We start from the raw sequence: 20,792 nt of genomic DNA on the forward strand, positions 1-20,792 counted from the left end.
TTTCCGGTGACCCCTCTCTCTGCTCCCCTTCCATCCCGTCCCCGGCTGGCGCGGCGAGCGGAGCGGGGATTATGGCCGCCTCCAAACCCGTGGAAGCCGCAGCGGTAGCGGGGGGAGACGGCGGCGGCGGCGGCTCGGGGCTGCCGCGCTGGCAGGTGGCCCTGGCGCTGGGGGCGCCGCTGCTGCTCGGGGCCGGCGCCCTCTACTTGTGGGGCCGGCGGCGGCGCCCGGCGCGCGGGAAGGGTCCCAGCGAAAGGAAGACACCGGAGGGAAGGGCCAGCCCGGGCCCCGCCGCCCACGGGGACAGCCAGCCTGACGGGCTCGGGCACGAGGAGATGGTGAGGGGCCCGGCCGCGGCGGGGGAAGTCTCGGGCCCCGGGTCGCAGCCCGGGTTCCCCCCGCGCTCCGAGTCCCGCTCCCCGCCGAGCAGCCTGGGCAGGGTCGAGGCGACAAGCCGCCCGGGGAATTGGCCTCGCTCCTGTGACCTGATTTTACCCGTGCGGTTTTTTAAAGCGTGGCAAAGCGCGTGGCCTGAAGGGGCGGATGGGCGAGGCCGCCTGTCTGTGGGTACTGCCCCTGCGCAGCCAGACGCCTTTACCCTGGGGCTAGGGAGGGGAAAATTGATCTAAGTTGTGCAACTTCAGTTATGTGAATAACACAACCCAAACCGAAGTCTTCAGCTGTGCTTACCATAGTGTCTTCACTGTGGTGTGCCATCGACTCCCCTTGTGCTTCTTGTTGAGGTGGAGTACTGGAGTGGATGCTAGAGCAATCAGCAGTCAGTTTATGACATCTGTACTGGCTTTAATACATTGATCTCTATTGTATTGATTGGTGGTCTGCAATAAGGTAGACATACCCGAAGTGTGTGGTAGAGAGCTATTCCATTAGTTTAGACTTTGTCTTCACTTACAGGTTATTTTGGTATGGTTTACCTTGTTCAGGGATGTGAATAATCCATACCCCTGTGTGAGGTAAGTTACACAGAAGAACAAAGTGCCAGAATAGTGTTGTAGTTCTAACAGAGGCAAGTGTTATTAAGCCTCCTGTTGTCTTCGAGCATCCTTTCCGCAATCAGCGGACTGTGTAGCTGCAGCAGCTCCTGCCTCTGCAAGAGGTGGTGGCTGTGTTGGTGGGAGAAGCTCTCTTACCAACATAGTACTGTCTAAACTGGTGCTTAGTATAACTTGCATTGCTCAGGGGGTGTAGATATTCACTCCCCTGGATGATGTAACTTATGCTAATGTAATTTGTAGTGTGGACAGTCTCACTCCAGCTGGTGTCAGTGCATTGTAACTTGCTGAAAAGTGGTGGGTTTGTGGTGAAATGAGAGGTGTGGACCACTCTGTCAAGTCTAGTATGGTGGTCTTTATGTTTGTGCCTCGAAAGGGGGAGGGTATAAATGGTTTTGAAATAGGCATAACTAGTCTGTATCATTCTGACTTAACATGGTTATGGTACCTAAGAGCAGGAGTGGGGTTTTTTAAGCTTAAATGCTCAGCATTTATTTTTCAGGACCCCTTTATTTGATTAATAGTAACAGAGAGGTAGCCTTGTTGGTCCGTACTCCAGCAAAACAAAGCAGCAGAAATGCAGCACTTTAAAGACTACCAAAAGGATTTATTCCGTGATGAGCTTTTGTGGGACAGACCCTGAAGAAGTGGGTCTGTCCAATGAAAGCTCATCACCAAAGTCATTTTGTTAGTCTTTAAGGTGCTACATTTCTGCTGCTTTGTTTTGCTTGTTTAGTTATTCGTGTTTCCTTTTGAGCGGCTTGCTATGTAATGCTAATTTGACTGCTTCCCAGTTCTGATAAATCAGCTTTGAGAAGGAATATGTGTATGATTAGGAACATCCCATCATGCAATATGCATTACCTACAAGTAATTGGATCTGGAAATACATTATTGCTTCATAAATGTATCTCATTTCTAAAACAATAATATGCAAGCAGATTGCTTCTGAGATGCAAAAGGCAATTGTAGTTGGCTCTGCTTTGCAGACTGATCTTAGTCTGAAGTGCTTGGTGGAACCTCGTAGAAATGAGCATAGGATTAGTAGACTTGTATAAACAAAATAAACCTTATTTTCTTTAAATATAAAGGCAATGTCTACACTAGTCCCCTCTTTGTGAAAGGGGGATGCTAATGAGACTCTTCATAGGAATAAGAGGATTTCAAAGCGTGTGGGGTCCTTTTGAAAAGGACCCCATGTGAATGAGCTGCGTGCAATCGAAAGCAGCACTTCCAAAGTGCAGCAGATGTCATTATGCTAATGAGGTGCTGCATATTCATTGCAGTGCCTCATTTAGAATATCCTGAAGTGTCTCATTAGCATCCCCCTTTCAAAAGGGCAGGGGGCTAGTGTAGACATAGCCAAAGTGAGCAAAATCGATCCATAGTCAGTTATTGATATTTGCATTAAAATAGGGACTAAATCCATATATCTGTTGGTAGACCCTCCAAACTTAAAATTAATGTTGAGAATTTTAAAATCAATTAATTGGTTGGTTGGGATCATTTTTTTTCAGTTGCACATTTTTATTTCTTGAGAAAATTCTTGAATTTTGACGTTTGAAAATTGACTTTTAAATTATAGCAAAAGTAAAATGTGGACCACTTTGTAATATTGGTATTTAAATTTTGATTTGTTTATAATACCCATAACTTTTTGTTTACATTCTGATTGTTGCACAATATGTTAATCATCAAAAGGATTCTACAGTATCTGATGGTAGGGCTGCACTGGAAAGGATATCTATGTTGGTTAATAATGCAGAGTTTTCTCTGACATAGTTACTCTGATGAAATCACCAGTATAGGTGGAGTGGTATTATAAAAGTTCCCCTAATGTAGCTCTTAAGCCTTCATTTAAAATTATTTCTAGCTCTCCTTGGCTACGTCTACACGTGCTTCCCCATAAGGGGACTTCGAAGTAGGCGGGGTCCTTTTGAAAAGGAGCCCCGTCTGGACGAGACGCGCGGCGGCAAGCCGCATCAATTTCGAAGCGCCGCTGCCGCCCGCATGCTAATGAAGCGCTGAATATGCATTTCAGCGCTTCATTAGTAAACTTCGAAATGGCCATTTGCGTGGCCATTTCGAAGTTTGGAGCACGTGTAGACATGGCCTTTGTGGAAAAAAAATATCAAAATAGCAACATTGAAACCAAGACACCTTTGCTCTTCTCAGTGCTCACAGTGGACCAATACTTTTGTGTTGTGAATTGCCCCATTATCTTATTGGGTTGTCATACCCATTCTTAGATTTTAGTTACATGAGAGCTATTTCCCTGCTGACAGCTTCAGCAGAAACGTCAGTCTAATTGGCAGATGCATTTGCCGCAGTGTTTGTCTGTAGATCCTTCTGATTACTGATTTGATGATAAAACTGACAAATACAGTAGGGTCTAAGCGTTTGCGTGGGTGCTATGTTCAGAATCCTTGCGAATGTTGATTTTCATGAATGTGGGGGGGGGGGGGCCTCAGAGCCCCGGGAAGCAGTAGGTGTGGGCCCTTCCTGCCCTGGAGCCATGGGATAGCAGTGGCCACCGGCACACTGGCCCCAGGGAAGTGGCGGCTGGCGCCGGGGAAGAGGTGGCGGCTGCTTCCGCTCCCAACCAAGGAGCCATGGGCAAACTGTGGCAGCTGCTTTTGCTCCCAGCCCCAGAACCTTGGGGAAGCTACGGCAGCCACTGGTACTCCCAGCCCCAGAGCCACAGGGAAGTGAGGCCATTTGCAAATAATTGAATTTGCGAATGTGGCACTTGCAAATGTTGAGACCCTACTGTGTATTTAATCATTTAAAGTCAAAACTTTAAATAAGAAATGCACTTGATGAGCACAGATACCATGAATCCAAGTTTTGCTGTCTAAGACTATGTCTACACTACGAGATAAATTGAAAGTTATTAATATCAATTTTGTAGTGCTAGATTTTATAAATTTGAATTTGACTATCTTCACCTCCCCATATGCTCCTCACAGAGCTGACTTTTTGCTGCCACACTCAATTGGCAAACACTGAGTGCTGCAATAGTGCATTGTGGGAGCCTATCTCACAATTCCTTTACCCCCATAGCATTCTGGGTATGTTCACTGGTGGGGCAGGGGCAGGATAGCTCTGTGGTTTGAGCATTGCCCTGCTATAAATGCAGGGTTGTGAGTTCAATCCTTGAGGGGGCCATTTAGGGATATGGGGCAAAATAGGGAAGGGAAAAAGAAAAGTGGGCTGGTGCTTGGTCCTGTCAAGAGAGCAGGGGACTGGACTCAATGACCTACTGAGGTCCCTTCCAGTTCTATGAGATGTATATCTCCATATATTTATTTATTTAGACATCATCTTCCCACATTGCATTGCCCTCATTCCCCTCCTGTGGTAAGCAAATGTCCATTTTTCCAGTTGGAAGGAAGGACAAGTAGCCGGGCATCAACAAAGATGGCAAAGTTAACAGAAATCTCTTTCTTCTGTAACTGAATTATCAATCCCTGCAGCAAACTTCTGCTCTCATATTTACATCAGCGATATCATCACAGGACCTAATCACATCAACCACAGGATCAGGGACTCTCTCACCTGCACATCTGCTAATATAGTATATGTCATCATGTGCCAGCAATGCCTCACTGCAATTTATATTGGCCAAACTGCACAATCTCTATGTAAAAGAATAAATGGACATACATCAGATATCAGGAACGGTAACATAGAAGAACCTGTAGGAGAACACTTCAGTCTCCCTGGACACTCAGGAACAGATTTAAAAGTAGCAGTCCTACTACAACAACAACAACAAAATAAAAAAACCTTCAAAATAAACTCCAAAGAGAAACGTCAGAGCTACAGTTAATTTGCAAATTTGATACCATCATTCAAGGATTGAACAGAGACTGGAACTGGTTGACCCATTACAAAAGCAGTTTCTCCGCTCTTAATGTTCATACTTCCACCTTAGCTACTGATAATGGGCCACATCCTCCCTGACTGAACTGACTTGATTTCTCCTTTCTTGATGTTCACAACTCCACATTAACTGTTGATAATGGGCCACATCCTCTGTGACTGAAGAGACCTTGTCAGCTCTGGACCTCCCCTTGACTGAGACTCTCTCTTTAAACCCTCCTCTGAAACCCCCCAACTCATGCATCTGATGAAGCGGGTCTTTGCCCGTGAAAGCTTATGCTCCAAAATATCTGTTAGTTTATAAGGTGCCACAGGACTTCTTTGTTGTTTTTCAAGGATTTTATAAAAATCAGCAAGTGTTTCTTCTCAACTGGGCATCCACTGACTGTCCCCTCTCCTGTGATTGCATTTGATCCCTGAAAATAACACAGGGACAATGAAAAGCTTGAAGAAAGAGGTGCTAGTAAAGTTTTTGAAAAAAGAAAGTTGGTGAGGGGGGGGTGTTTGGATTCCCAGTTCATTATACAGCTTCTGTGCACAGTCTGTATTCTCAACTGGCTCTCCACCCACTCTTCTCTGCTTGAAGGGGTGTGAAGTTAGAAGAAAGAGGGTAGAAAAAGCTAAGAAAAATATTTTTGTCTACCCTCTTCACTACGCAGACATTGCCAGCACAAGGGATGGCAGCAACGCCTCAAATCTTGGTCACTGGCTACGTCTACACTAGCCTCAAACTGTGAAATGGCCACACAAATAGCCATTTCGAAGTTTACTAATGAAGCGATGAAATGCATATTCAGCGCTTCATGAGCATGCGGGCGGCTGCGGCACTTCGAAATTGCTGTGGCTCGCTGCTGCCCGGCTCATCCCGACGGGGCTTCATTTCGAAAAGGAGCCCTGTTGGGACGAGCCACGCGGCAGCGAGCCACAGCAATTTCGAAGTGCCGCGGCCGCCCGCATGCTAATGAAGCGCTGAATATGCATTTCAGCGCTTCATTAATAAACTTCAAAATGGCTATTTGCGTGGCCATTTCAAAGTTTGGGGCTAGTGTAGACACGGCCACTGAGGGAGATTTCCACTCTGGTGGCAGCTGGTCCTTGGGTCCTTGTTGGGGCGTGAGGGGCCAGTTGAAGTAGTCCCCCTGTGTGGCAGAAAGGCCCTGAAAATCTTAGCCACTGAGGGAAACTTTGTCTTGAAGGGTGCAAGCCCCCAAAATTCTTTCACACCCTTGAAGCCTTAGCCATGCACAAGCCAGGACATGGTGCTGCCTGGCAGCATGGTCAGCACCGAGTGCCAGACATGTCCTTTTATGGGGTCTGGGGCTACCCATGTGATGTGGCTGAGCAAGGGAAAGACCCAAACTGCATGACACCTGTGGGGTTGGGAGGTGGGGTGCACACCAATGTAAACCGCCGAGAAGTTTCTCAGCTTCTTATGCAAGCACAACCCCCACAGCAACTTTGATGCCATGTGATGCGGTGGAGCAGTGGCTGGCATCAGGCAGTGCAGAAAAAAATACCAAGTATAAAGACAGAATCATGAACTGCGTTCTGGGGCTATTTGTAATGGGTTAATGCACTCACAGTGGTAAAAGCAAAGAAAGAAAGACGTTTCTCGGGCTCTCATACAAACATGACCCCACAGCCAGAGGCTTGTTAGTCCCAATTTGAAATTCATGGCCTTCATGTTGCCTAATTCCCACGCACCTGGAGAACAGCGGCCAGAGCAGAGCACTGAGGGAGATTGTGAGTTACATATGAGACGCCTCTGTAAGCTAATAAATTTGATTTTAAGGCGTGGTGCTTTAACACTGGCCTTTATTTGAACTTGTAAATGCAAACTTGATGATACACCCAGCAGGTACCGACAATATTGTGATATTGATATTAGTGCTTTCTAAATCGAGCTTTTAGTATTTACAGTGAAGACAAGGGCATGGTAATACCGAGCTAACTGCCTTAATTCGAATTTAACTCATAGTGTGGATGTAGCCTAAAAGTGTTTTCAAATCCAATTGTCATTTAAATGTGGAGAGCCTACAATGGCTCTGGAGCTGTTGTTGACTCTTAGTTGACATAGGAGTTAAATCTTTTTTGTATGAAAATAATGCGGGATTATGAAGGTTAGATAAAATGACCGTTATGGTACCTTCTAACCATATGAAATTGCTGGTCATTTTGCAATTTGCAGGCATTAGATTCTCTTTACAATTTAAAACTTTTACAGATACTTGCGTTGAAGAAATTTCATACTGGTAGAACTGTGCTCATTTTATTTTTTTTTTAATATAAATTACATGAAACATAGTTTATTGAATAGTGTCCTTGCGGAGTAATGGGGAAAGATTCTGAAAAACTGAATCCAGTTGGTAAATTTGCTGAAGGAATAGACCAAAATTATCAGATTTGTCCTACCCAGATAAGAGCATAGTCCATCAACATGCAGAACAGTGCCAGCAATAGACTGGCCTTAATTAGTGCTTTTCTTGAATGCTATGTACAGTATATTAGGGGAGGAATTTCTTCCAAGATCATGGTGGAAAAATAGCTCATGAAAGCATAAGGTTTTACTACACTTAATTTGCTGGCTGTACATATTTCTGTAATAAAATGGGCAATATTATTTTTACTCGCAGCCAGCATAGTATTTTACTTGCTATCCTCTTGCAGTATTGAATTGTGCAGGGTGACAATCACCATTTGAGGAAGTATATTCATTTAAAAAGCTTGAGATGTATAATCTTTTAATTTCACTGAAAAATTAGTGATTATTGGAATTACTGTAATGCACTGTTCTTGTATCTTGGCTTTTTTCTTTAAATCAGTCCAGGTTTAATTCCAAATGTACAAGTTAAAATCTGTAGTTATTTATACAGTAGAAATAGACTGTCTATGGGTAGCAGAAGCTTATTATATAAATACAAGATGAACCTCTCTAATCCAAAACTCTCTGGTCTGGCAATCTCTAATCCAGCGTGATTTTAATTAGCTGGACGACCACTTATCATGGGTGTGGCCAAGTTTTCTGTGGTCCCCAAAATTTTATTTACAGCCACCTGTCTTGGCTCTGTGTTCTGTGCAGTCATTCAGCTGTAATTTACCCCTAAGCACCCAGTAAGCACTGAAAGTATTGGTAATTTGCTAGACAATATTGACCTCCTGTTGTCCAGCAAATTCTCTCGTCTGGCACCGGTCAGCTCCCAAGGGTGCCGGACAAGAGGGGTTCAACCTGTGTATGTGTAATCTAGATTAGCAGCTCTCAAACTTTTCCAGACTGCTGTACCTCTTTCAAGAGTCTTGATTTGTTTTGCGTACCCCAAGTTTTGCCTTACTTAAAAACTACTTGCTTAAAAAATCAGACATGGAAAATATAAAAGTGTCACAGCACACTATTACTGAAAAATTGCTTGCTTTCTCATTTTTACTGTATATAAAATAAATCAATTGGAATATAAATATTGTACTCACATTTTGGTGTGTAATATATACAGTAGTATGTACAACTCATTACATGGAATTTCAGTTTGTACTGACTTGGCTTGCGCTTTTTCTGTAGCCTGTTGTAAAATTAGGCAAATATCTAGGTGAGTTCATATATCCCCTAGGATGGGTGTGCAAAGTGGGGGGCATGACATTTTGTAAGGGGGGGCACACAGTGTGATCGGCTCGTCCCTCATGTGGCTTCTGCTGCCTTGCCAACCCTCTGCTTTTTCCAGTGCAGCCTCTGCTGCTGCTGTTGCCAAGGGAACCCCACACCTCCCGCCATCTGCAGGGCCAATCAGAATGTACAGAGCCCATGAGTCAAGTGACGGGGGCAGCCATCGAGTTCCTGGCTTGGTAAGGTATCCACCTGGGGTCCCTTCTTCATATTCTTCTGGGATCCTCTTCCTGAGCACCCCTCCATCTTTGAGGCATGCTCTGTAGTCCCCTAGCAACCCCTTCCTGAGTGCCCCCCCCCGCCACATATTTTCCTGTGGTCCTTCCACAGGTGGGGAGGGCTCCAGCTAATCGCAGGACCAAAAAGTGGGGCCTGAAGGGGCCTCACCCCTCCCCTAGAAGACCTCTGCATCTTGCGAAGCACTGATCTGTCAGACCTATTTCATACATTCTTCTGTATTGTATTTTTATCTTGCTTTTTTTGTTCAGTTGAAAACCATAGATAGTATTTTCTAAAGTGCTGTCTCATTTCTTGTAAACACCTGTGCATGGCTGGTTTCTGCCCTGCTTTAGGGAAGGTCTATATTGGGAACTTATATTGGCATAGGTCAAGCTCTTAGGGGTGTATAATTGCACACTCTTCTGCGACATAGCTATGGCAGCCTAGTGTCTGGCATAGACAGTGCGAGATAGACTAAAGAATACTTCAGTCAACCTCTCTGCTGCCTCCTGGGGAGATGGTTTATCTACACTGATGAAAGAATCCTTCCAGCCAGAACTGGTAGTGTCTACACTGAGGTGCTTACAGCAGTGCAGCAGTTTAAGTATCAACATACTCTTATTAGAACATAATGCTCTTTTAACTAAAGGACAAACAGGTAGTGCAAAACAAGGTAGTCCCATCCGTGGAGGTAATCCATTCCTGGAGAGGTGGTAGCTAGGTTGATGGGAAGGTTTTTCAGACTCCTGAGCAATGTAGTTACACCAGCCTACTTTCCTAAAATAGACTGGACTTAGTCTGCTGTGCTGCTTGGAAGTTCCCTTTTCTCTTCTGACACGTTACTTTGAAAATCAGCTATGTAAGGCTCATTCTTATTCTGTATATTCTTGCAGTTGTCATTGCTTTTCTTAGAATCTGGGTAAGTTTCAGTGCAGATTAATCAGTAACATAATTGGTCGCAAAGGTCAAAATTGCTTTGAATTGGTGCACATTTGGACCCTAACATGCTGAAATAGTTAAATTTTTTCTTGCATCAGAACAACTTCATTGTAGACTCCTTATATTAAGTGATACAATTTTATAAGCATTCCTCTAACAGTTAACAGCATAGTATTTAAATACTTTGCATTCACTAAAACTTTAATCTTTCTTTCCTTTTACAGGAATGGCACTACTCTATTTCATGTAATTATAATACCAAAATTATGTAGCAAGCTGTTTAAAAAATGTTAACACCAGTACAGTAGGGTCTCAGCGTTCGCAAGGGTTCCGCACTTACAGCCCTCGCAGATGTTGATTTTTCGCAAATACGGGGAGTGCCCAGGGCCCCAGGGGAAGCGGTGGCTGCTTGCGCTCCTGCTCAGGACCACAGGGAAGTGGCCGCTTAGCTGCTTGCGAATAATGGAATTTGCAAACATTAAGTTCACAAATCATGAGACTCTACCGTAATAAGTTTCTGGACACCTTGTAAATGCACATTCGCATGTACAGTTCACTTTTTCTTCATGAGCTTCCCTGATGGCAGTGTTCATTGTGGAAAAATGATTGATACAGCACTCTCGTTTAGCAACATCTGTATTCTGGCATGATTTTAAGCACCCAAAGGACCACTTATCATGGGTGTGGCCAAGTTTCCTGTGGTCCCATACAGTTTGTTTCCAGCCACCAGTCCTGGCTCTCAGTATTCTATGCTGTTATTTAGCTGTAATTTACATCTAAATATCTTCTGAGAGCCCAGTACGCACCAGAAGTGGTGGTAATGCTGCTTGACAATAGTGACCTGCTGTAGTCCAGCAAATACTTTGATCCATCCCCGATCAGATCCCGAGGGTGCTGAACTAGAGAAGTTCAAGCTGTATTGGTTCTGATTAACTGCCAGACTTCCTCATCTGCTATTTAAAATTTGGGCTTAAGTTAGTCTGAATAGATTTTATTTCAGTGTACCTTTTGTGTACAATTTCAGAATATTCCATTAAAAAAGATTAATCAAGATTGCATTTAACCATTAAAAATGTACTCCATAAGATGTCTCGATTATGTGATTAGAGAATGTAGTGTTTAATCTTTTCTCAGCTATGCTTAAAAAATGCTTAACTATGGTTTTAAAGGAATTAAATATTCGTGGAGTTACATAATAAGATTTGAGGAAATGCAAACAAATATTTCCCAGCAAATAGAATTAAAGGTAAATTTTAAGACATTACGCTTTCAGTCAATTACAAGTGAACAAATATTTTCTTCAGAAATTATCCATGTATCAAAGGACAGTACAGATGATTTCAAAGAAGTTCTTTGAAACTCACTTTGGTGATTGAGAATTCAGAGAGAGAACTGCATTTGAAAATATGAGAATTCTAAGCCTAGGAAGCATATAGAAATTTTAATATTGAGAGATAAGAAGAATTTACTGGATGTGAAGTTTCACAGATGATACGTGCTATGTCAGCCTTGCGCAATGAAAATTACCTATCCAGTAGGATTCAGATATCTTGCTTGCTTTTTTACAGTAAACTCTTTTCATATCTGGCAGCCCCAGGACCCGGAGGTTGCTGGATATTCAAATATTTTGAATAATAGATAGGTATACCTACCAGTGCATAACACTAAAGAAAAACAAGACAGATTAGATATTAAGAAACAAATGAAAATGCACGCAGAGTACTTCATTTACCATTAACAATATAATTGTATACTGTGACCTTATGCTATAGTTGCTGTATTTATTTGTATTTCCTTTCACTGTACTGTACTTACGGAAAATGTAACTAAAATTTACTTGTGGTTAAAATGCCGGTTATTTGAGAGTTCCAGGTGATAGAATGCCAGATATGAGAGTTTACTGTACTGTGGTTATGTAAATATGAGTGATATTTTATTTGTCTGGCAAATCTATTTGCCATGGCTACGTCTAGCACAGCTTCCAAAGAACCACCAGTGATCTGTGCTATTTCATTGCTATTGAGGAGCAACTCTGTGGAACACAGTACTTTAATAGTTAATAACACAATACATTTAATAATTCTCTGGGTTTAAACACAAATTGGTTTTGGCCGCTGTCCCATCTGGAAGATTAGTTTTATAATTGCTTCTTACTACTTAGGCTTCCCCTCTCTACCCCAAACCCAATTAGCATTATAATCAGCTCTTCTAGGGGTCTTTCTACAAACCTAAAGCAAAATAACTACATACATAAAATAGTTACACTGTCTGAATATGAAAAAAAATGTGTACAGGAAGTGGGTTGTGATCCTGTTTCATTGGGGTCATCAGGGCTGATGTTAGACTTGCTGGGTCTGGAGCCACACATCTGAACCCTTCTATCCTGGGTGGAATCTGAAGCTTGAGGACTTCAGCTGTGAGTAGAAGGGCTCTGGTTAGAGCCTTCACCTACTTTGGATGAAAGATCTTAAGCTTCAGCTACCCACTTCCAGGGGGGCAGGCTCAGGCTTCATCTCTGCCTCCGCCCTCTTCCCTTTTTCGACACACCTGGGGTTGAAGAGCTTAATCCTTCTGGGCTTGTGTTGTAATTGTTGTCAGAAGGAGGTCATGGTGAAATGAAGTTTGAGAACCTCTGTTATAGGCTGTGCTGCCAGTCATGCATAATATATGAAAGACTTTGGGATGAGATATTAATATGTAAGCCATCCTTTCTGTAGTATGTGCACAGAACTCATTAAAATATGTGCCCAAAAATATACTATTTGGCAGATGTTTCCAAAGTTCTCTCTTAGACTACATCTATACTTACCAAAGAAGATCAACCGCTCTGGGTCGCTCTTCCAGGGTGCCGTCAAAACGGCGCATTTTAGGGTCAATGTCGAGCCTGGAACTCCTCCTGAGCCACAAGGTCCTCCCATCGACCTTCTGCCGTGAAGACAGGCACAGAGGTCGATGGCTGCAAAGTTGATTTTTGGTACACAATTGACATACCAAAAATCATGTAGCAATAGTTGACCTTCAAGGTAAGTCTAGATACAGCCTTATTTAACAATCTAGCTTCTATTTACTTTATAATAAAGTGGTAAATTCTGTAGACAAATATTAAGGTACTCTTAAGGTAGGCTTTTGTCCTGCTCATTCTGTTTGCTCGTTTTATAGACTAAGCACATGATATTGTTCTGTTTTTGTTATTTTCTTAATTTTGATGTACTTCCAGTTTAAAAAAATTCTGTCTCTCAGTTTGAGCAGAGGTAAACCTAAAAAAAGGAAGTTCACCCTCATATCTGTAAAAAATTAGGCTGAAGTTCTTTTTGTTTCAGACTAACCAAATAGATATGAATATGGAGAACTCTTTTTTTTTTTTTTTTTAATGCTAGCAGAAAAGTATACTTGCATATATGCATGTGCCTATAATTAAATATTTCCATAGGCAGATCAAAACAGTATTACACTGGGACTTAAATCTGTCTTTTCAAAACAAAACTGGGAAATTCAGAGTTCTCTTCCTTACAGTATGAAAGTAAATTAAGATGACTTGTCAGAGGATCTCAAACCTTATATATTTAGAAGAAAAAAGAATATTAAACTAAAAAAGCTGTGATATGTTTCTTAATCTATGTGTTTTATTCCACTTATTAATCTGTGTGCGCTGTCATTTTGGGATTTAGTCAGTTTTTTTAAAAAAAGTTTAGAGTAGCAACAGGTAACAGTTTTACCAGTTTTTTATGGCCATTTTTTCAGTTTTACAAATGTTTTCCATTACTGAAATTATTTTTGTATTTGTGTTTGAAAGATATACACAAACAACAAGGGGAATTAGTAGCTTAGACTCTTGCCTGAGTATTAAAATGAAATATGTCTCTCATTTTAGCCTGTTAAAGTCGCGTAAGGCCACGTCCACACTTTGAGCAGTACAGCAACGTAGCTATACCAATGAAACCCTACAGTGTACACACAGACTATAGCATCGGAAGGGGTTTCCGTGCTGTTGTAGGAACTCTACCCGCATACAACAGTATTTAGGTTGACAAAAGCGTTGTTCCACCAGTCTGCAGGTTTCTACTCCAGTGAGTGACATAGATAGCTGCTTAGGGGTGGCAGTTTTTCACAGCCCTAAATGCTGCAGTTGTGTTAGCCTAAATTTAAGACAAGTATCAGAGAGGTAGCCATGTTAGTCTGTATCTCCAAAAACAACACAAAGTCCTGTGGCACTTTATAGGCTAACAGATATTTGGAGCATAAGCTTTTGTGGACGAAGACCCGCTTCATCAGATGCATGACGAAGTCTCATACATCTGATGAAGCGGGTCTTTGCCCACGAAAGCATATGCTCCAAAATATCTGTTAGTCTATAATGTGCCACAGGACTTCGTGGTGTTTCTAAATTTAAGAGTAGATCAGATTTAAGTATTTATTGTAACGACAGGCAAGGGTGAGAATCAGAAGTATGAGCTGTTGATGCTGACTTTTTAAGTGTTAACAAATTCTGGGCTTGTTGATCTGAGCACGTATGATCTGTGATTGAAAACAAAGACTGACCTCCCTCTTGGGCTCCTTGTGAGGATGGAATGGTGCTGGCAGGTGCACCATATTCTGTATTTCAGAGAGATCACATATCTAATTGTCCATATGGTGTTTCCACAAAATGTGTTTGATTCAGCAGGCAGAGCCCAGACAGAGGAGGAATATAATAAGGAAACAGCCTACCTTGGGAAAGCCATCTCACTTTCTTCTCCTGTAAACAGAAGAGGGTGGTAGGCCAGTTCTCACTTTCAGCTTAATGGTGGATGAACAGGTCACCTAAAGTCTCCCAAAGGTTAATAGCTTGTCCCTTTATGCAAAAAGCAATTAAGCTTTGCTTTCTGAAACAGGTTTTGCTTCTCCTGATCAGCAGAACTTCTCACGGCATATTCTTTGTCAACATGTTTCAGGTAGCACTGATTCAGCACAGGGGAATGAAATGCATGCACTTTAGTACGGGAACAGATTTCCAGTGAGAGTCGTTTTGAGTCTGTTCTGTGTTTTCACAATGGTGCTATCATTTAAACTACAGAAATACATTTTACAAACCAGTGTCATTTTTCTGTAGCTCGTCAGTCATGAGGCCTAAACCCTTCTGTCCTCCCTCCCAAACTGCCTACCTTTACCAAGAAAAAACATGCTGTTTGTTAATGGTGTGTCAGAGAATCTCTTTAAAAGCTGTTATGCCATCTTATGCCCTTGCAAAAGGTGGCTGTGTTACGCCCTGTCTGAAAACTACGGAGGAGGGTGTTCACAGACACAACTGGAAGTCAGCCCCTCACCCCCCCAGTATTTATTACTCAACCTGTGGCTCTTTTTCTTTGTACGCAGAGGGCTAAGTGGGGCTGACCAGTCTTTTTCTTTTTTTCTTTTTCAGAGCCCCCTTGATAGAGCCCAAGCAGCAAAGAACAAAGGCAACAAGTATTTTAAAGCAGGAAAATATGAGCAAGCCATTCAGTGCTACACAGAGGCCATCAGTTTGTGCCCTCCGGATAAAAACTTTGACCTTTCTACTTTCTACCAAAACAGAGCTGCTGCATATGAACAACTGGTATGAAGCTTGAGTTTTAAAGTGGGTTTGTACTCCAAAAAGTGCTGCTGCTTCTTCCTTTGGTCTCCCCGGCTCCAGCACCTGCCAGAATAGCACTGCTTTCCTTCTTGCATGTGGAAAACAAAATGAGATTACCATGTTCCTTCAATATTCACTAGCCTCCAATTCATAGACGTTAAGGCCAGGAGGGAGGGAGTTTGATGTGAAAGTGAAAGAGAATGAATAAATATGTGTATTCTAAACACCTCTAGTTTGACTCTGTAATTATACAGGAATTTCATTTCAGAAACATTTTTATGAACCCCAGTGACTGGTTATGGGAGAGTTTCCTCTTTTCTGATTATTTTAAAGCATCAATGTTAGTTTAATACTATTATTATAAGTGGTAATAATGAGACCCCTTTCATGGTTTCTCATTTTTTATAATATAGATCACACCTTAATAGAGCTTGTTGACCTCCTTTATTCCTGTGCTATTTCACAACATCCCTGTGAAGTAATGCCATAGGGTGGGTGGGTAGTGGTTTCATCTCAGACAGTAACCTGTGCAAAAATTTAATCTTGTGGTGTGCTTTTGCTCACGATTTCATCTTTCCCTCTCGTCTGTTGTGTTCTAGTCCTCTGCTCCTTTGCACATGCTTTTCTGCCATTTCATTGTCTTCTCCTACATGTGCTGCCTATCTACCTGGTTCCCTTCGTCCTTGGAAATTCCCTTCCCATATTCTTTCTTCTCTTTTATTAGTTGCTCCCACAGTTTCTGATCCTATATGACTAATTGAAAAGCATGCAGAAATAACTGAAAGCCAGGAGGAGGAGCGTCCTGAGAATTACAGCTATACCGCTCGACTGGGGCTCTGAAATTGAGAGAAATTGGCTATTATTATAGTGCTCTTTGATGACCTTTTTGATGATCTTTTTCAACTAGGCTGTTCTTGTACTTGCAGCAAAAATGGAAAGAGGTGGCACAAGATTGCACAAAAGCAGTTGAACTTAATCCTAAATATGTGAAAGCTCTCTTCAGACGTGCAAAAGCACATGAGAAACTAGATAATAAGAAGGAGTGTTTAGAAGGTGGGTACTCTTCTGTGTATGTATTTTAATATTAACCTATTTACTTCATTTCAAGAGAGTGAAATTTTGGAACACATTCTATAACTCTTGGTTCTATTTCTGCATGTGTGGTGCAACACACAGTGGCACCTTTAAAAATTCAGCACTACTGTATGTAAAATTTTTCTTCAGTTAAGTTTCTCTAACCTTAAGTGCATCTTTGAGTCTATGAGCACTTAATTAGTTTAGATCTGAGAAATTAGTTGTTCCTCCTGCAGATGTTTATATTCATGTTACAGTGCAACATTTTACTCTTTTTCATCCCACTATGTCTGTTTGAATGAAGAAGGCATTTGAGTAGAAGTACCGTAATATGGGAAAACCTATGTCAATATTGCATGCATGTGTTATACTTTTTTTTTTTTAAATTGTCCTCTTAATTTGTCTCCCATCTTTTGAGGGACTGTGGGAAAAGTTGATTTTTAGATCCAGTCAACTCCGAATACGGTAAGCGCCCACACAGTTATATTAGACTGTCTACACTGCAGCATTGGAACAGTGATTCTCCTACTATGCCACTCTTGGGCTATGTCTATACTATGAAATAAAGTCAATTTAATAGTCAGCTTTTTACCACTAGATTTTATAAAGTCAAAGTTGTGTCCACGCCAGCTCACAAAGTCAACTTAGAGTGTCCCCATATCACCAAAGTTTGACTGTTACAGCAGTGCATTGCATTGTGGGCACCTGTCTCTCAGTTTCTTCAGCCCCATTGCATTCTTTTTTTTTTTTCTTTCTGGCTGGGAGGAAAAAAATGGGTGTGTGATGTCATCTTCCCAGACTGCATTGCTTTCATTTCCCCCATGCCATTGAAAACAAACAGTCCCGTAAAATGTGAAGTGGAGAAAACAAGTTTCTCGGCCTTTTCTGCTTAATTCTATGCAGGGAAGAAGCCCTCTCAAGCAGTGAAACCCTGTGCAAGACAGGGCACATCACTATATGCAGGCATGGCTTGCACAGCTGGGCAGCCATGTGGTATGTGAAGGAACTTGATTTTTCACCCAACACTGCTGATCATCCCTGGTGTTCACTCAGCATGGATTCATCCACCCACACAGAAATGAGATCCTGCATCTCCAGATGGCTCCGGCTCTTTTGCAACCCTGAGAAATCATTTCTAGATGTTATCGCCACACTGGCCAGAAAGAAAATGAATTAAAGTTGCCAGGCTTCCTGTTACCTATTTCATGCACACCTGGAGAGCAACGGAGGTGAAAGTGGCCAGAACAGACACATTCAGGGCATTGTGGGATACCTCTGGAGGCCAATAAAATCAAATTAACCCTGTTTCCACACTAGCATTAATTCAACCTCTTAAAATCAAACTTGCTGTTACACCACCTGGGGGGGGGGGCGGGGTGAGAAAGTAAACCTTAGTACCCCTTAAAATTGACCTCATGGTATTTGCAGTGAAGACAGTCACATTGTAAAATCAAGCTAAGTGCCTTAAAATTGACTTTATGCTATAATGTAGACAAAGCCTGAGTTTTGAGATAACATCACGCATGGCTGGAAATAATACAATGTGGACCTAACTCTGGTAAGGATGTAGCACAGTGATGGGATTTTCTTTTAAATTTGCCTTCTTAACAAGGCATAAGTGAAGGCTGTGTAGTTTGAGTTGGAGCTTGTGAAGAACACTGATTAAAATGGGAAGGGCTGGAAATCGGGTAGGAGCATGAAAAGGTAGAAAATTAGAGATCTTGGGGAATGATATTAATAAAAATTGAGCTGCGCACTCTGTCACCCTGAGCTGCTGTTTTACTGATGCTGTTGACTGAGCTCTGTTACAGGCTTTTATTTAAAAAAAAAAATCTGTAAAGGGGGAAAGATGCTGTTTTAACTTCTAGAATACATCATTTTATGCCTTGTGGATTTAAGCAAAACACTTTGGTTGTTTCATCTCAGACGGTAACCTGTACAGTTCAGCCTACTTTATTATTATGTATAGGTGACACCTCTGACTAAGCTGATGTCCAGTCTTAATCAGGGTTTTAATAGAATTAAGGGAGACCCAGTCACCAAACAGGAAACAAATCTGCCAAACAGCAGATTATTGTCCCTTATAAGCTTCCAAGTGTTTGTATGAACAATGGATAATCAGATTTCTGAATGCAGTGGTTTGAGGCTATTTGGGTGTATATACAACAAAATTACAGACATTCGTCTTCATTAAAGGTCTCTGGAAAAAATAAACAGCCTCGTGTCTTTAAAACAATTTGATATTCTGGACAACGTATGAAACTTCATGTGAAAACCATGTAATGTAATGGATTACTTTGTTTCCTCATTAACTTTAAAGACGACTGTATTGTTAATTACTAACAGTCCTGCCTTTGTGTTGTTTTTCCCAGATGTCACTGCGGTGTGTATTTTAGAAGGTTTCCAAAACCAGCAAAGCATGTTATTAGCTGATAAAGTTCTTAAACTACTTGGAAAAGAAAAGGCCAAAGAGAAATACAAGGTATGACGAGAATACAAGCTTAAAGGTTTTGCTACAATCTGATATGTTGCTTGGATTACAAAAGCACTGATGATTCAGATTCTAAGTCAATGATTATAAATTACTGTTTTAATCAGCTAAAATATAAAGGTTGAGCTACACACTCTGTCATCTTTAGCTGCTGTTGTAATGATGCTGTTTACAGAGCTCTGTTATAGGCTTTTATTTAAAAAGCCTGTATAAAAGGGAAATATGTCATTTTAACTTCTAGAGTACATCTTTTCATGTCTTGTGGATTTGAGCAGCATATTTTGGTGGTTTCATCTTAGACAGGAACCTGTGCAATCCAGGCTAATTTATTATTATGCACAGGTGATACCCCGACTAGGCTGATGTCCAGTCTCAATTAGGGCTTTAGTAGAATTAAGGAATGATGAGAACTACTTTGGATGGTTTCAGTAAGTGTCACCGCAGGCTATTTCTCCGCGGTTGTTCCAGCAGCCAAATGTGCAGGTAGACTACAGGCTATCAATTAATTATATTGCTTGTCAAGTTAGGCAAGGCAGTCAGTGGTAATTGGAGGGATGAAGAGTGGTTGTGATCAGTTGTTCTGTTCTCGATGTAATAATGGATGTGAAATGCAAAAGGGCATTGGCAAGGTATTTTGTACATGTTCCAGATTATTTTTAATAGACACAGAAAGTAGAAACTGAAATCTTTCCATGCCGTCCGGGCAAAATAAGGGGAAACATGGGTCAGAGGTTTTTTTGTTTGTTTGTTTTTTTTAAAGACTAAAGAAGTATTATCTAGTTTAAAAACAGCAGAGAGCTGCAAGAGGAAAAGGAATGAGGTAGGAAGTGTGGCTTTATTATTAGGGAATTGCACTCTGTGTCAGGAGATCTAGGATTTGTTCTCAACCCACCATAGACTGCCTGCATGGACTTTGAGCTAATTACTTATTCTTGGCTTCTCTTCCCCATCCGTAAATGGGGCTAGTAATGGGGTGTTGTGAGCATAACCCTATTTATTATTGTACTAGTGGTTGTGAGATGTTTAGATACAAACTGTGATTGTGGATCCATGTCTGTAGCCTGTAGCAAGAGAAACATGGAGATAGGGTAGAAGAGTGAGAAACATCTAAGTCAGATTGCATATTTTGTGGTTTGTTTCAGTGTTGGAAAGACATATGTCCATTCTTGTGGGGAAGGGAGGCTGTGGACGGGGGAGGGCTGTTAAAGTTTCAGATTTTACAGTTTTGTAACTAAGAAGCCTAGATAATGAGTAAGTGAATAATCTTGAACAGGGTTATCTGTCCTTGTTTAGAGCTGTTTGAAATGGACAGAACTATTTTGGGTGCTAATTAGGATTTGGGAAGTTAGGGCGAATGCATTCAAGATGTTACATCAGGAAGGTGTGAACTGTAGCTGTTGTGTATTAGCCTCACTTTGAACTTGGGCTTGTTTGCACATAACTGGAGATGGATGTGCTGGACAGTGGTCTCCCAAGGGTTGATGTAGCAGCTTTAGTAGTGATACACTAACCTGACTGCTGATTGCTCTCCTGGAGATCCCGGTAATCCACCGGGTTGCAAGGATTAAGGGAAGTGGACAGGAGAGTGTCTCCTGTTGACCTCCTGCTGTGGGGACACTGCAGAAGTTCTGCTTAAGGTACGTCAACTCCAGTTACGCTATTCCCATACCTGGAGTTGCGTATCTTAAGTCGACTTTCTCCTTAAGTGTAGACCTGCTCCAAGATACTATGTACAGCCATACAAAGCAACTCATCGGTTGGTAGTTTTTAGATCTAAGGTGAAATGAGCTATGTCTGAGCAGAGCTCTAGGTAGAGGGAGTCATTCCCTGGCAGGAGACAGTTCGCATCATAGGTATAAACAAACTTCAGTGGTGGGAGAGACAAGGAAGAGATGTACATCTATTCAAGAGCAATCGGGATTAAAG

The 20,792-nt window shown here is 41.8% G+C and overlaps 1 protein-coding gene across 1 annotated transcript in view; it reads left to right on the plus strand.

The window, feature by feature from the left end:
* Nucleotides 1–20,792, plus strand: part of TOMM70 (translocase of outer mitochondrial membrane 70) — a 34,921-nt gene continuing 14,129 nt past the window's right edge. Inside the window, exons 1-4 of the mRNA XM_074999449.1 lie at nucleotides 1–338; nucleotides 15,110–15,283; nucleotides 16,228–16,354; nucleotides 18,748–18,857. Coding sequence (XP_074855550.1) covers nucleotides 72–338; nucleotides 15,110–15,283; nucleotides 16,228–16,354; nucleotides 18,748–18,857 — 678 coding nt within the window. The 5' untranslated portion in view covers nucleotides 1–71. The remainder of the gene's footprint in view (nucleotides 339–15,109; nucleotides 15,284–16,227; nucleotides 16,355–18,747; nucleotides 18,858–20,792) is intronic.

This window comes from Carettochelys insculpta, chromosome 1 (genome assembly GCF_033958435.1).
Source record: "Carettochelys insculpta isolate YL-2023 chromosome 1, ASM3395843v1, whole genome shotgun sequence".
NCBI lineage: Eukaryota > Metazoa > Chordata > Testudines > Carettochelyidae > Carettochelys > Carettochelys insculpta.